Source organism: Meleagris gallopavo, chromosome 6, assembly GCF_905368555.1.
Source record: "Meleagris gallopavo chromosome 6, MGAL_WU_HG_1.1, whole genome shotgun sequence".
Lineage (NCBI taxonomy): Eukaryota > Metazoa > Chordata > Aves > Galliformes > Phasianidae > Meleagris > Meleagris gallopavo.
In genome coordinates this window covers 48,706,562-48,720,271 of record NC_139409.1, presented here as the reverse complement: position 1 = coordinate 48,720,271, position 13,710 = coordinate 48,706,562, and the positions used below count along the sequence as shown (strand labels likewise).

Below are 13,710 nucleotides of genomic sequence, written 5' to 3'. Positions count from 1 at the left end.
AAAGCATCATATTTTCACCAGGCTTGCTGTCTGCACTGGATGACTAATCGTCATGGCACCTGGTGCATTCAAGCAGGCCTGTGCAGTGGAATAGTCATACCTAGTTATGTCTGCACACCTGATGTTTTATTAACCAGTATTGATTTTTTTACCCCGGGGACTTTTTTCTTCCTGAAAAAAGGCAACCTTGCAGGAGTGAAAGGCATTGCAGGGAATGAATTTCTAATGAACCCCTTCTTTCCCTTTTTTGACTCCTTTTAATGTAGCTTCATATTTTAAGTGCCTGAACTGAAATTTCATTTTAAGCAATTCCATTTTGATAAATCCTTTTAAACCTTGACTTTCTGTAAGGTTATTTTTTAAAGATTGTGCTGCCTGACTGACACGCTTAGCAGTGCCTGTAAATTTGAGCATTTCATTATAGGTTGCAATGAAGCATGCTCACATGCAGTGAAATACAGAGAATTGAGGAGCCTAGACTATTTGAGTAATGCTGAAAGGAGGTGGGGGGGAATAAAAGAAACCTCTGTCATAAATCAAGTAGTACCAAAGTTCCTCCTTTCCTGCTTAGGTGTAGTTTGCATGGTTCAATTAACAGCAGATCTCTCAGACTCAATTGCAGTCTCATTTATATCAAAATAATTTTGTGATGGCATGCATTTATGTGGAGGTCACTTTATTTTGTTACTTATTTTTAGAATGAAACTCGGAAATACCCAAGGAGAAGTGTTATTTGTATCGAGTCTGCCACATATGAGTGTTACTAAGTGAAAGAAAGCAAACCTTGTAGTTATCTGTGTGCTCAAAAGCAAGCAGAGACTTTTGGTAATCCAGCAGCGTTTTACCGATGGCCTATTCCTCTGTTTGAATGTTTTGCTTTTATGTTTGTGATGGGGGAGAATTAAAGCCCAAATGATACCATGACAATTGAAACAAAGCTGTGGAAAGGATCCCAGAACTATTTCTGGTCTGTGTTTAAGTACTTGCTTTCACACTGCATTTTTAATTTGCTGCCACAGTCCATCAGGCAGTGCATACAGGCTGCAGACACACCATTAGTTGTCAGTAGATGAGGATCCTCATGACTCATTCTGACAGCTAACTTGCACTATCACAGTAATATGGGCTTGAAGCCCTGTTTTATTCTTTAGCTGCAGTTAAAATAAGCTTTGTCTATAGCAGGTGTTGTTTTTTGTTTTTTTTTCTATCTGAGTGTTGCTAATCATTAATCTGTTAAACATCTCGGAGTTCATTTAGCATTGCTGTAGTTCTGGTTATGGTGTCTTGTATAATCAATCTCTTTCTTTTACAGTTTTTGGCACTGGGAACACATTATGGCAAAGTTTATTTACTTGATGTCCAGGGAAACATCACACAGAAGTTTGATGTAGTAAGTATGGCATTATTTACAGCACATCTACTGCATTGTAAAAAGCTGTGATGTACTAAATTATGGATACATTCATGTTTGTGCTACACCTGAAATTTTACTAATGCATTTCATGCCTCCCCATCCCCACCGTAAGACAAGAGGCAATTTATAGCCTTTGGAAAAAGAAGTTGAACTGGATGGTTTTGTGATGAGCACGTCTCAGTTTCCATATAATAAACTCTCTTTCTGAAAACAGAAGAGGAAATACATATTTATGATTGTAAATGGCTATTATTAATTATGTACCCCAGAAGCTCGTGACTTCCATAAGGTATGAGCCCGCTCATTAGGAGACTGTTGTCAGTTGTTAGTGTGTATGCTATCATCTTATCTAGTTGCCACAAGTAATTGAAAATTGATTGATTGCCTTGCTGGTTCAGTTTATCTACTGCAAATATATAACGCTAATATTTTATGTGAATGTTTTGAAGCTTGGACTCTTAAGGGATTGTATTGATTGAAGGAAGAAGAGGCGGACTTCTTTTTTTTCTTATTTTGCTTCCTGATATTAGGGGATGAATGAAGTAATCAATTTAAAATTGTGTTCTAGAATATTAAATGTTTTTTTTAAAATTGTGCATAGTTGTTGATTTTTTTTTTAATTTTTATTTTATGTTTTTTAATTTATATATATACACACACACACTTCTTTTTCAGTGTCTTCTTCTTCCATGAGAGTCAGAAGAAGGGAACTGGCAATTATTATTTTTTTTTTCCTCCTTGTATTGTCACAAAATCTGGTAGCCAAGCATCAACTTTTCATAGCAGTGTCAGCACTTGTCAAGAGTATCCATTGCAAGGTGTTGGCATGTTTGCAGAAAGAACGTATGTTCTAAAGCTGACACAGCTAGCTGCATGGGAGGGGTGAAAGGTTTTGTTTATATTTTTGAAAAATCTAATTACACAATTGTGCAAGAGAAAAAAAGTCTCAGCCAAAATGTAGCCTCCTAGGCACTGCCTTTGCAGAAAACTTTATAAATAGTAACAGTCAAATTAACAATGATCTTACTGGCATTAAAAGTTAACCTAATGATGTTCTCCAATTTCTTGTAGCTTTTTACTTTTCTTAGCTCTGTAGAGGTGATGCTGACTGCAGTTCAAAAGAGGAAAGACTTTGATGTCTGCAATTGGTGGTTCCAATTAGATTACGTGTATGTTACTTGTTAACTTTGTCTTCAAATAATCTATCGGGGGAAAAAAAACAGATTAAAGTGTACCTGAATTCTTCTCTTCCATCACTACAGTAAAAGATTTGATTCAAGAACTTCCTCAAATGAAGTTGACATTTTCTCTCGAGGCAAGCATTAAATGCCTTAGACTTGTATTCATTCCAGCCTGTGTTAGGTAGTTGAAAGAGTTTATTCGTAGAACTGTCTTTTTTTTTGTGGGTGCATGACCAGGGCCATCTTCCTCCACACTCCTTCCTAAAGGTGAAATCTATATCCTTCTGTAAAGATGCAGTGTACAGCAAATCATGGGAGATGTTGTCTGCTAAAGACTCTAAAACAAAATCCCTGGGTTCTCTTTGTACCCACCCACTCAAATCTGCTGTTCTTGTTTTCTTTATTATTGAAGCCCTATCAGGAGCTGCTGGAAGGCTCGTTTTTTAGGATGAATTTAGGATTGGGCCATATAAACCACTGCTCTACAGCTTTTATGGTATTATCTCCTTTCTGAATCTTTACTGGCTTCAGATAAATATTTTTGTGCCATGTCTGATTATAGAGATAGGAGTGATTACTTCTTTTTTAATTCTTTTTCTCTTTTAGATGTAGACAAGAAAAAAAAAAGTGTCTCTTGCAGTATATTCTTCGTATTTGTCTGTTGTTAGTTTCTTGTTTATTTTTTTCTTTTCTGATAATATATGAATCTCCTGTGCAAAAGATTATTACATCAAAGATCAGATGGAAAGGGTGCATTTTGTCTTTTTCATAGTTTGAAGAAAAATAATTTTGACCAAGGAGCGCTTGCATTCTAAAGAAAAACTTTACTGTGGAATTACTAGGTGTTGTAGAGCAGAATGACCTATCTGTGTGTGAAACCAGTCAGCTTTTAACATCCCTTTCTGGTTAAACAGAGAGGGATTTTTTGAATGAGCACTGTCAGCTGTTGAACCAATACAGATCATTTGTTTTCCACTGGCTGCTATACATCAGAATATTTTCCTTCTAACCTGAACTTCTAAAGATTTTGGACTATAGACTAGAAGAATGACAAACAAAACTCTTGATGGGCTTTTCCTTCTCTTCTTCCACTATCTATTTGCTGTTTCTCCTCCGTGGAGCTTTCCATTATAACACTGCTCTGTTGTGAATTGCAAACAAATATTTTGTAAAGAACTAGAGTCACTTCATGGACTCCATAGATGCAAAACATTCTCTTGTAAATTCTGTATGGCAAGGAGTATTTTCTTTGATTAAGTTTTCTCTGGTTCTTCGTTGGGTCCTGAATGAGAAAATTCCATCTGAGATGTGTTTCCATTCGTGAGTGTAAGCAGAAGATACTGTTTACTATCTTGCAGTAGAAAATGGGAGAAAGATCTGTTGTTACTAATTTCTAGAAATTTGTAGTGCTTAAAAATTGTTCCAAGTAAATAAAATAGTGTGCTGTCGAAGAGAGATACCTTACCTCAAGCATTGTTATCTTGGGCAAAAGTTCATGTTAAATGTATGTGGAAAATATCATTACTTCTCTCTTAGTCCTCTTGATTTCCTTTTATCTCTCTTTATCTCTATTGAACAAATAAATACAAATTTTGTTTTTAAGAAGTCTTATTCCATTCTATATTGGTTTTCATTTGATTTTGATCCCAATTGTGAGACAGATATAAAGACTGATCTTGGAGGATTTACTTACTACTTCATGTCATACATGATTATCATGTCTAGTTTCTGTGAACATTGAAAGAGAACTGACAGGTATGTTGCAGAATCTCCAAGATAGCCAGTTTCTGGATCATGATCTTGAAGTCTGAATTACACAGAATTGCAGAGGTTGGAAGAGATCTCTAAAGATCATTAAATCCACCCTCCCCTGCTAAAGCATGCACCCTACAATAGGTCACGCAGGTTGGTGTCCAGACGGGTCTTGAATATCTCCATAGATGGAGGCTCCACAACCTGTCTGGGCAGCCTGTTCCTGTGCTTTGTGCCATAAAGAAAGGCTTCTGCATATTTGTATGGAGCTTCCTTTGTTCAAATTTTAATTAATTCAAATATTTAATTCAAATATCTAAACAACAACAACAAAAAATACCTGTTTGGTTAGGGTTTTTTTTTTTTTTTTTTTAAAGAAACCTGTTAGAACATCATCCTGGTAATACTGGTAGAATACGTAGGTTTATTTTGTTGCTGAATTGCAAATATTGTTTCTAGTGCTGCAAAAGCTTATATTCATGTACTCCTTAAAAATTCTCGGAGGCTTCTGTGAAACTAACCTCGAATGGCTTAGAAGTCTTTTCAGATCAATCCTTCTTCTATCCTCTGCCAGGTCAACTAGTAGTCTTTTCAGGTTTGCAATAAAAGTGGAATAAAATAAAATAAAAGTGGAAGTGTGTGCTTTGAAACCAGTATGGGAGATTTTTATTTTTTTGAGAATTTGGGGGTGCTGGTATCTCAGTCGCCACACTTGCTCTCACAGGATCTCCTCTCCTACATGCCTAGCCTGTTTTTGTTGGGTTTTTTTAGCTCTCACCAGCATGCCTGTCTTTGACAATGTCAGTCGCCTAAGATTAACTGATATGCATCCTCAAATAATGTATGTTTGACAAACTGGTGTTCTGTTGTACTAGGGTTCAGTGCATTGAGTGAGATGAAATGTGTCAAATGCACTGAAAATTATTACTAAAAGGCAACAAGAAGGGGGAAAAAAGCCTGTAATGCCACTGACAAAGGATGATGCAGGACTGATTCACAGCATGTTAATTCCAAATGCCTCTCCGTCTTTCCTCTTAGACTGTCTACAATTTATTAATATAATTATTGCTTCAACTGACATCTTGTGGATTAAGGACTTGTAGATATGAAGAAATCTGTACAAACATGTTTAGTTAAGTAACAAATCAAAAACCTTCCAAAAGGCAAGAAAATGTGTACTCATTCTGGTCTTCTAATAAGCATCAAGCTTAAAGCAAGAATGAGAAGTCTTGGCTGGTGCCAGTGATATTCTGTGAGAAGGAGAAACAGCACCTATTTTACCAGTAATAGGGAATTTAAATATTTAATGCCTCTCAGGTGCTTCAGAGGTGATGCATGAGCTGAGAAAACAAATGTAAATAGTGTTTGAAAATTTCTCTTAGTGCAAAGAAGTTGAAGTTCTCTTTGCATGCAACACTTGTGAGCTATTCAAAACTGCTGGAATTTCAGAAAGAGAATGAAGCATTTAAAGGTTCTGCCTGATTTTGCAGAATTTCTTTCCACTACATACTTTTTTCTCAGCCTCATTATTTTTTCCTAATTATCTCTCGTTATGTAGTACTTAAACATATCGTTATGTCAGTTTAATCAGAGTGGCAGGAATCCAGATTCAGTAGGCCATCTCTGCTTCCTTGAAAATTCAAAGAGGAATTCCTTCAGTTGTGGTGTTATTGTCCTTGGACCTATGAAAGTTGCAGCACTATCCAGCCTCTGGAGCAAGAGTGTTTTATATTTAAAGATAAATCAATGGTCCTTTGGTGTTTCTGATTACAGGTTGCAAACAAGTGTCAGAGGTGTCTCTTGACTTATCAGGCTTTTGAAAGAATTTAATTGCTAACAAAAAAGCCGTATTTCCTAATGAAGAACAAGCTATTTCTGAGCACTGAATGCTGTTGCTGGAAATGATGCAGAACATAGTAACTACTGAGATAGATAATGAAGCATCTTTCAATGGGGAATGTAACTTTTAGCATTTGATTGTATAATGAAGAAGTTAGTTTGAATGGAACTTTATGTGAGGGTTTAAGACTAAAATGATATAAATGTCACTTATTTTGACAGGCTGCTTAAAATTCTGTGTTTATTACTTTAACTACATCATTTTAGTTGTCACTGTCAGACTGTGAAAGAAGACTTAGTCGGGAAATGAAATGAAGCAACAGAATTTAGAGTAAAGATCTGGGTAGCTGAACGTCAGTGTGCCTTTTAGATTTGAAGCTGAAATCCTGCTCTTTGTGCAGAACAAAACGTACTGCTATAAGTGGGGGCTCCAAAAAAAAAATGAAAATCCAGGTTCTCGTAGAGGCAAATGTCTGTGCAGGAAAGTGTCATTCTCTGTGGAACCTCTCACTCAGAGTTGGTGGTGGAGTCCTATGGTTCCATGCTCAAAGTTTAACCCCTGGCTCAGCCCTGTGGAAAAACTAGAGGGAAGTAACATCCTTTGGGATTCTGCTCTTGGGACTTCAGTGTCTAGACCCAGTTTAATAGCTCTCAAATTGGTGCTCATCAGTGCAGAGGAGAGCATTGGAGAGGTTAAGGTTGGAGGCAGCCTGGGCTGCAGTGAGCATGCCTTGGTGGAGTTTGTGATCTTGAAGAATGCGGGCCTGGCAAAAAGCAGAGCTAGGACCCTGTACTTCAGCTGCTGAGTGGGATCCCCTGGGAAACTGTCCTTAAGGGCATGGGCACAGAACAAAGCTGGCAGCTCTTTAAGGACACTCTTCTGAGAGCGCAATGGCTCTCCATTTCCCAGCAGAAGTGGAGCAGGGGTGGCAGGTGGCCCTTGTGGCTGTGCAAGGACAGGCAGCTTAAACTGAGAGAAAAGAGGGAAATGAGCAGAAAGTGGAAGCAGCGTTGTGGAGCCTGGGAGGAATATAGTGCTGTTGTCTGGGTGTGTAGAGATAGGATTAGGAAAGCCAAGGTGGATATGGAGCCAAACTTGACAAGGGACGTGAAAAATAACAAGAAGGGGTTCTACAGGTGCATAGGCAGGAGGACACAGTGTTCCCTTTCTCATGAAAGGTATTGAGGAGCTGGCTTCCTCAGGCATAGAAAAAGCTGAGGTACTCAATGAGTGCTTTGCGTCAGGCTTCCTGTGTCTGCCAGGACCCTAAGCCTCTAGGTGAGGGTGTGGGGAGTGGTTTCTGTCCCAGTGTAATGGTGGAACAAGTCCGAGTCCTCCTCATGAAATTGAATGTGTAGAAGTCCATGGGGCTAAATGATATCCATCCTAGGGTTCTGAAAGAGATGGCTGATGTGGTTGTTGAGCCACTCTCCATTGTATTTGAAAAATCATGGCTGTCTGGTGAAATCCCCGGTGACTGGAAAAAGGGAAACGTTACTCCCGTTTTTAAGAAAGGGAGAAAGGATGACCCAAGGAACTACAGGTCAGTGAGCCTCACCTCTGTGAGGCTTCTGTGGCTTCCTCAGGCATAGAAAAAGCTGAGGTACTCAATGAGTGCTTTGCCTCAGTCTTCACAAGTGGTCAGGCTTACTGTGTCTGCCAGGACCCTGAGCCTCTAGGTGAGGGTGTGGGGAGATCATGGAGCAGATCCTCCTAGAAGCTATGTTAAGGCATGTGTGAGACAAAGAGGTGATTTGAGACAGCCAGTATGGCTTTACCTAGGGCAGATTGTGTCTGACCAATCTGGTGGCTTTCTATGATGGAGTGATGGCTTCAGTGGACGGAGGAAGAGTAATGGATGTTATCTATCTGGACTTCTTCAAAGCCTTTGACATGGTCCCTCATCACATCCTTCTCTCTAAATTGGAGAGGTGTGGATTTGAAGGATGGACTGTTGGATGGATTAGGAGTTGGCTGGCTGGACGCAGCCAAAGGGTTGTGATCAGTGGTTCTGTGTCAGGGTGGAGGCTGGTCACAAGAGGTGTCCCTCAGGGGTCAGTCTTGGGACCGGTGCTCTTCAACATCTTCATCGATGACAGATGATAGCATCAAGTGCACCCTCAGCACAGGTGGATGGTGATAGGACAAGGTGAGGCTGCCCCAGCACAGTGGGACAGTCATTTTCATTGACAATGCTGATTTAAAAAAAAAAAATCAGAAATTTTGCACATCATCTGTGTATATGTGTATCCAACTCAAATTGAACCTAGTGCTGCTTAATTTTTTACTTGAACAAATATATTAGATTAATGTGGAAGCTATTCAGTATTACTGGAAATTATGCCTGGAGTCTGGATGAAGAATTTGTTATTGCCGCTCCTTGGCAAGGTAAAAGAATATTACTGAATAAATACTTTTTTTTTTTTTTTGTCAGTAATCTACTGATAACACACAATTACGTTTTTATTGACTTAGAAAGATTCTAATCTCTTCTATGTGTTTTCTCAAATAAATCTTGAAATCTGAAAAATTGTAGAGGAAAAAATATCTCATTATGAGAGAATGCTAAACATTAAGAATATTAATACTAGAGTATTAATTCAGGGGCATAATACTACAGTATGTAAGATAGGATTGTTGATCATCTGAAGGGCAAATGTTTTAAAGTTTTTTTGTTGTTTTTTTTTTTAATCAGACCTTGTAGGAACTCTGAATCTATTTATATGAAAGATCAAGTAGAGGACTTACTGTAATTCTGCTAAGTGAATTTACAAATGACATTTTTGAATGTTTTACAGAAAATTACTTGTGACATTATGCAGATACATCAAACGTAAAAGTTTTTGTTATTTTTTTCCTTTTTTTTCCTGACTCTTACCGTCTTGCTTTGGTAACATCAGTTGCTTGAATACATACTGCATCTTGTGATTATTTAGAAAATGTAATTTCTTTGCAACTATTACTGGCTCACTATACTCACTCTAATTTCATGATTTGACAACAAAGTTTATTTGCTTGTATGAAAAACAAAGAAAGATTGTTTCTAATTAAATAAACAACCGTGCACAAAACTATTTTTTTTCATGTATTTAATTTAATTTTCATTTATTTAATTTAAACAAAGTATTGTTTTACCAAAGAATTATCCATTCTTAAGGGAAACTTTCAAAAGAGTCCCAACAAATTTCAAATATATGTTAAATACTGGGCATTTATACTTTTCTGTGCCTTGCAGAAGCTTAATCTCTGGCAAAACTAGATTGTTCTCCCTCTTAGCACTTGTGAGAAACCTCAGGATCACAGCCATTGCAGATATCTTTCCCCTACTGGAATTTTGTCAGAGTGATGCTTATTGGCACAAGGCATATATTCCACGATTTACTTATTCCTTTTTTTAAGTCATCTCATGAGCATATTGTGCCACATCTGTCTTATATACCCCCCCTAAATGTGTTTTGCTGTTACACAGCTAGGTTATTGGGCCAAGTTCCTCTAAAGCTTTTATTAGCAGCGGTGAAACAGTTTCAGATAACACAAATGCATTTTCTAACTCCTTACAACCTTTAACGGCACAGAAGGATTTGGAAAAGTTTGCCTTCAAAGAAGTTAGTATACTGCTGATTCTAGAGCTGTTTTCCTTTTGTTAAATAGCATATTATACCTGAATGACATTTTCTTGTATACTGAAGGCAGGCACTGGCATGCACAAATAAAAATAATAGCAGTTTACTTGTCAGAACTATTCAGAGTCCTGACATTAATAAAATATTATTTGCATTAGAAAATGTTTTCATAGTTAGAAAGTCCAGAGCAACTGAGTTCTGGAGGACAGTGTTTTTTATATAAGTTGACATTAATGATAGAGCTGCAGCTCTTTGTTTCCATTAACAATAAAAATGCAGCACTATTAACAACATAGAATGACATAACAGGGGCATAATACAATGAAGAAAGCATGAAGGTGAAGTTTTTTTTCCCATAGGGGCAAGATATTGTTGATAACGAACTTCATAAGTTTAATAAAAATTTGCATCTGAATAATGAGACTTCTTTGCGTGAAAAGACATGACGGTGTGTATCAGTTGTTTATTGCAATCCTGTCAGATTGCTGAATGTGATCAGTCCAGATTTGACCGATCTTGGTTGTTAAAACCCTCCAATTTGTTGTTGAACAAAGCAGTTTCTTTAAAGCTGATCATCTTCTCTGTGATGCTGCTGAGGAAGCTAGTTCCACTAAGAGTTCTGTGGCACAAATAAATAAAAGTATAAGAAATTCTGTAAGTCTGGTGTTTTTGTGTTCACCACTGTAGCCCTGGCTCATAATAGAGGTGTGTAGCTGCTGCAGGCCGTAACAGTTCTTGAAGACAGGAACTTTGACATGTGAGCAGTATAATAATGGAAGAATGAATGAATCCGCTTGCTTTTTTGGTCTGCATTAAATAAAGTTTAGTATGAGCCAGAATGTCTACGCTTGCTGCTGTTGAAATAAAGCCTCTTTATATGCAAATGTACTGGGGACATTGCACAGCATCAATTCATCTTCACATTTAGCTTTCCTTATCTTACTGCCACAGTGAGAATGCTGCATAGTTTGCAGCTTAAAGTAAGTTACGTTGAACTTCAGGATTCATAGTTTCTACTTGTGTGAGTACTCTTTTTCTTCCCACCCTATAATCTTAATTTGCAGATTTTTTTTTTTGATCCTGTCCAAATCCAAAATGGAAAATTGATTGTTATTGAGGATCTCTGTGCCAGGTTTGTGAAGACTATCACAGATGATATAATGACAAATAAACGAAGTTTCAGAGCTGGCGTCTGAAGAGAATAGAATGTTTTCAGTAATCAGGAAATGTATTTATTCTCTCATGCAGATCTGACTTTTACCTGTTTGTACAAATGCTGGTGACTGGATGTCTGTATGTTTTAGCTATTGGCCATTAACCACCCAGAATAATATTCAACTATGCCAACATAGAATCACTCAGGTTGGAAAGGACCTTAAATATCATCAATTGCAACCACAACCTAACCATACTACGCTAACTAACAGCCCTCCACTAAATCATGTCCCTGAGCACCACATCCAAGCAGTTTTTAAACACATCCAGGGATGGTGACTCAACCACCTCCGTGGGGAGCCTATTCCAGAGTATGACTAGCTATGTCTTTTTCAGCCAACGGAGTTCTTCTCTTACAGAATCTGTGTTCCGTGTGATTCAGTCAGTGGGAGATCTTCTCACTGATTTCAGTGCTACTAGACTGAAATCATCATCTATAGTAGAATGATTGACAGGCTAAAGTAACTGGAAAAACATATACTCTAGTGCAGTTTTCCATTGCAAGAGGTGATAGAAAGAAGAAAACTACTTGTCTCCCCTATTCAGTGTTACGTCAGGAGAGGGGAAGACGTGATCGTCATGGCTGTCCTAATGCTAGCAAAACAATGGATGACCCTTGAGAAGAACAGTCAAGAGCCTCATCTCTCTTTTAAAAGTTGTTTGGTCAAAGCACCTGTAGAATAATCTCTAAAGCTGACCTGTTCAGTCAAGAACATGTGCTGTTTTATGACCTGGTTGGCTTTTCTCATCAGTCACTTCTTTGAGTTGTGTTTTGTCAAGAAATGGAGAAAAATCTTATACTACCCACTTCCTGTTTTGTACATTAATGACACTGAGGGTGTTATTCTATTTAAAAAGTGCCCCAATAAGTATGATGCTCAGGGTTTTGCATTGCTCTCCAGGGCCCAATTTATAATGCAGTACCCTGTGTAGAAGCAGAATATTCCATGATGAATTCTTGAAATTTTCAGTGCTTGGAGAGCTGATGAGGAAAAAAAAGCTGGTTGAGAAATCAGTGAGGTGCATCTTACTGGAACAGTCCTCTTCCACCATGTAGTGGGATTTCTGAGGCACGTATATGGAGTCTTCACCTGCATCCCTTACTTCATCTCCTCCCATAAGTGCAGTGGGAAATATTGCAGCATATTCTCAGATGATTTTGATCCACAGCTAGTGACAACAAAGCAGAGGCAGGTTTAGGGCATTTCGTCTTTGAGGCCCTGCAGTTACACAGTGGATGTCAAAGAGGACCTGGGAAGAGGAGGAAAAAGGAGCAAATTGTTTCCTGTGGCACAAAGCTCCCATAGGGACGTAACTTCACACGTCACTGTTTTAAGAGAAAAGAGATCCTGTTTTGGATTTGTCAGGAATTAGCTAACAGTTAAGCAATGCTAGGAAGAGGTGTAAGCTTCCAATATAGATCTGCTTTCAGTTGTAGCTCTGTCATTCCTAAACAAGCATTCGGATTGTCTAGCGAATGCTACGGTTTTAAGGAGATCCCTTGTTAATTTTTCTCTTTGGATGTGTTTTTGCTCAGTTCCTGTGGTTTACAAACAAGATTAAGGGATTCGCTGATGTGGAAAGTATTGAAATCACTGTAGGCTTACTGGTCTTTCTCTGTTTCTCAGGTGATATATGAGAGATTCCTTGTCCTCATATTCCCTTAGAATTAGACGAGCTTTTGAGATTTTTCTTTTTGTAGGTAAGGTATGCCTTCCTACAGACAAAATATATGTTAATGTTATTATTCTCTGTCCCAGACTTTGTTACTCTCCCTAGAATTCCCCCTTCCCTTCTTATCTAACCAATATAATCTCCGATTTTTCATTTGGAGAATGATAAATACACAGATGCTGCAGGAAAAGCACTGGAGCAGGAATCCTCACTTGTTGGAATTAGCAGTACTGTTGAACAAAACCTTTTTGGTGTGGATACTAGTAAATTTTCATCAAATGAAAATTGGCATTGTAAGTTCAGAATATGTAATTTCTATTGCAGACAGTGGTAAACAGTTTATTCTGTAACATTTAAAACTACCTTTTTGATTTAAACCTTTGTTTTGCTACATCATGTTTCTTAGTTGTTCATATACACATAGATATATATGTACTTCTATCACATTATATGTAGAGTATGATATAGTACTGTTTTTAGGGTTGCTTTTCCCTCTACTGTGTCAGTAAAACTATGAATACGTAAACTAAGTCAGTGCAGGACTGTAATTTTTTTTTAATACTGAGAGCATCTTCTGTGTGCTTTATTTCCCATCACCTTTTCTTGCTTCCCAAAATGAAAAGACCCTGAAAAGTTCAGCTTCCTTTTTGGTAAGTTACTTAAATAAGGCATTCTTCCAGGGGAGCTGAGGTTATCATTTTGAATTGAGCAGACACAGTTGGGGAAAGAGAATATATGATACTTGCTTACTTTATTTCAATAGTCTTAACAACACTGTTTCTCCAAATTCAATGGAGAATAGATCATTTAATTAATACATGTAAATACTGAATAGTTGAAAGTTTTATTCAGAGCAAATTCCTCAGCCTACTAGTGCAAGCCTTATATTTTAAGAGTATCTTGGCTTAGTTATGGCAATAACTGAGGCAGTTTGTTTCCAAATCAGCACTGACACTTGGAGACTTCTGTGATGGAAATAATATCTTCTGTTGGAAATAAGTATTTCCACCA

General features: G+C 37.7%; 1 protein-coding gene across 2 annotated transcripts in view; it reads left to right on the top strand.

Moving 5' to 3' along the window:
- VPS41 (VPS41 subunit of HOPS complex) overlaps positions 1-13,710 on the top strand; it is a 104,509-nt gene that overhangs the window by 18,091 nt on the left and 72,708 nt on the right. For both annotated transcript variants that reach the window (XM_010713096.4, XM_010713097.4), the window contains exon 4: positions 1,313-1,390. In XM_010713096.4, the coding sequence (XP_010711398.1) occupies positions 1,313-1,390 (78 nt within the window). The remainder of the gene's footprint in view (positions 1-1,312; positions 1,391-13,710) is intronic.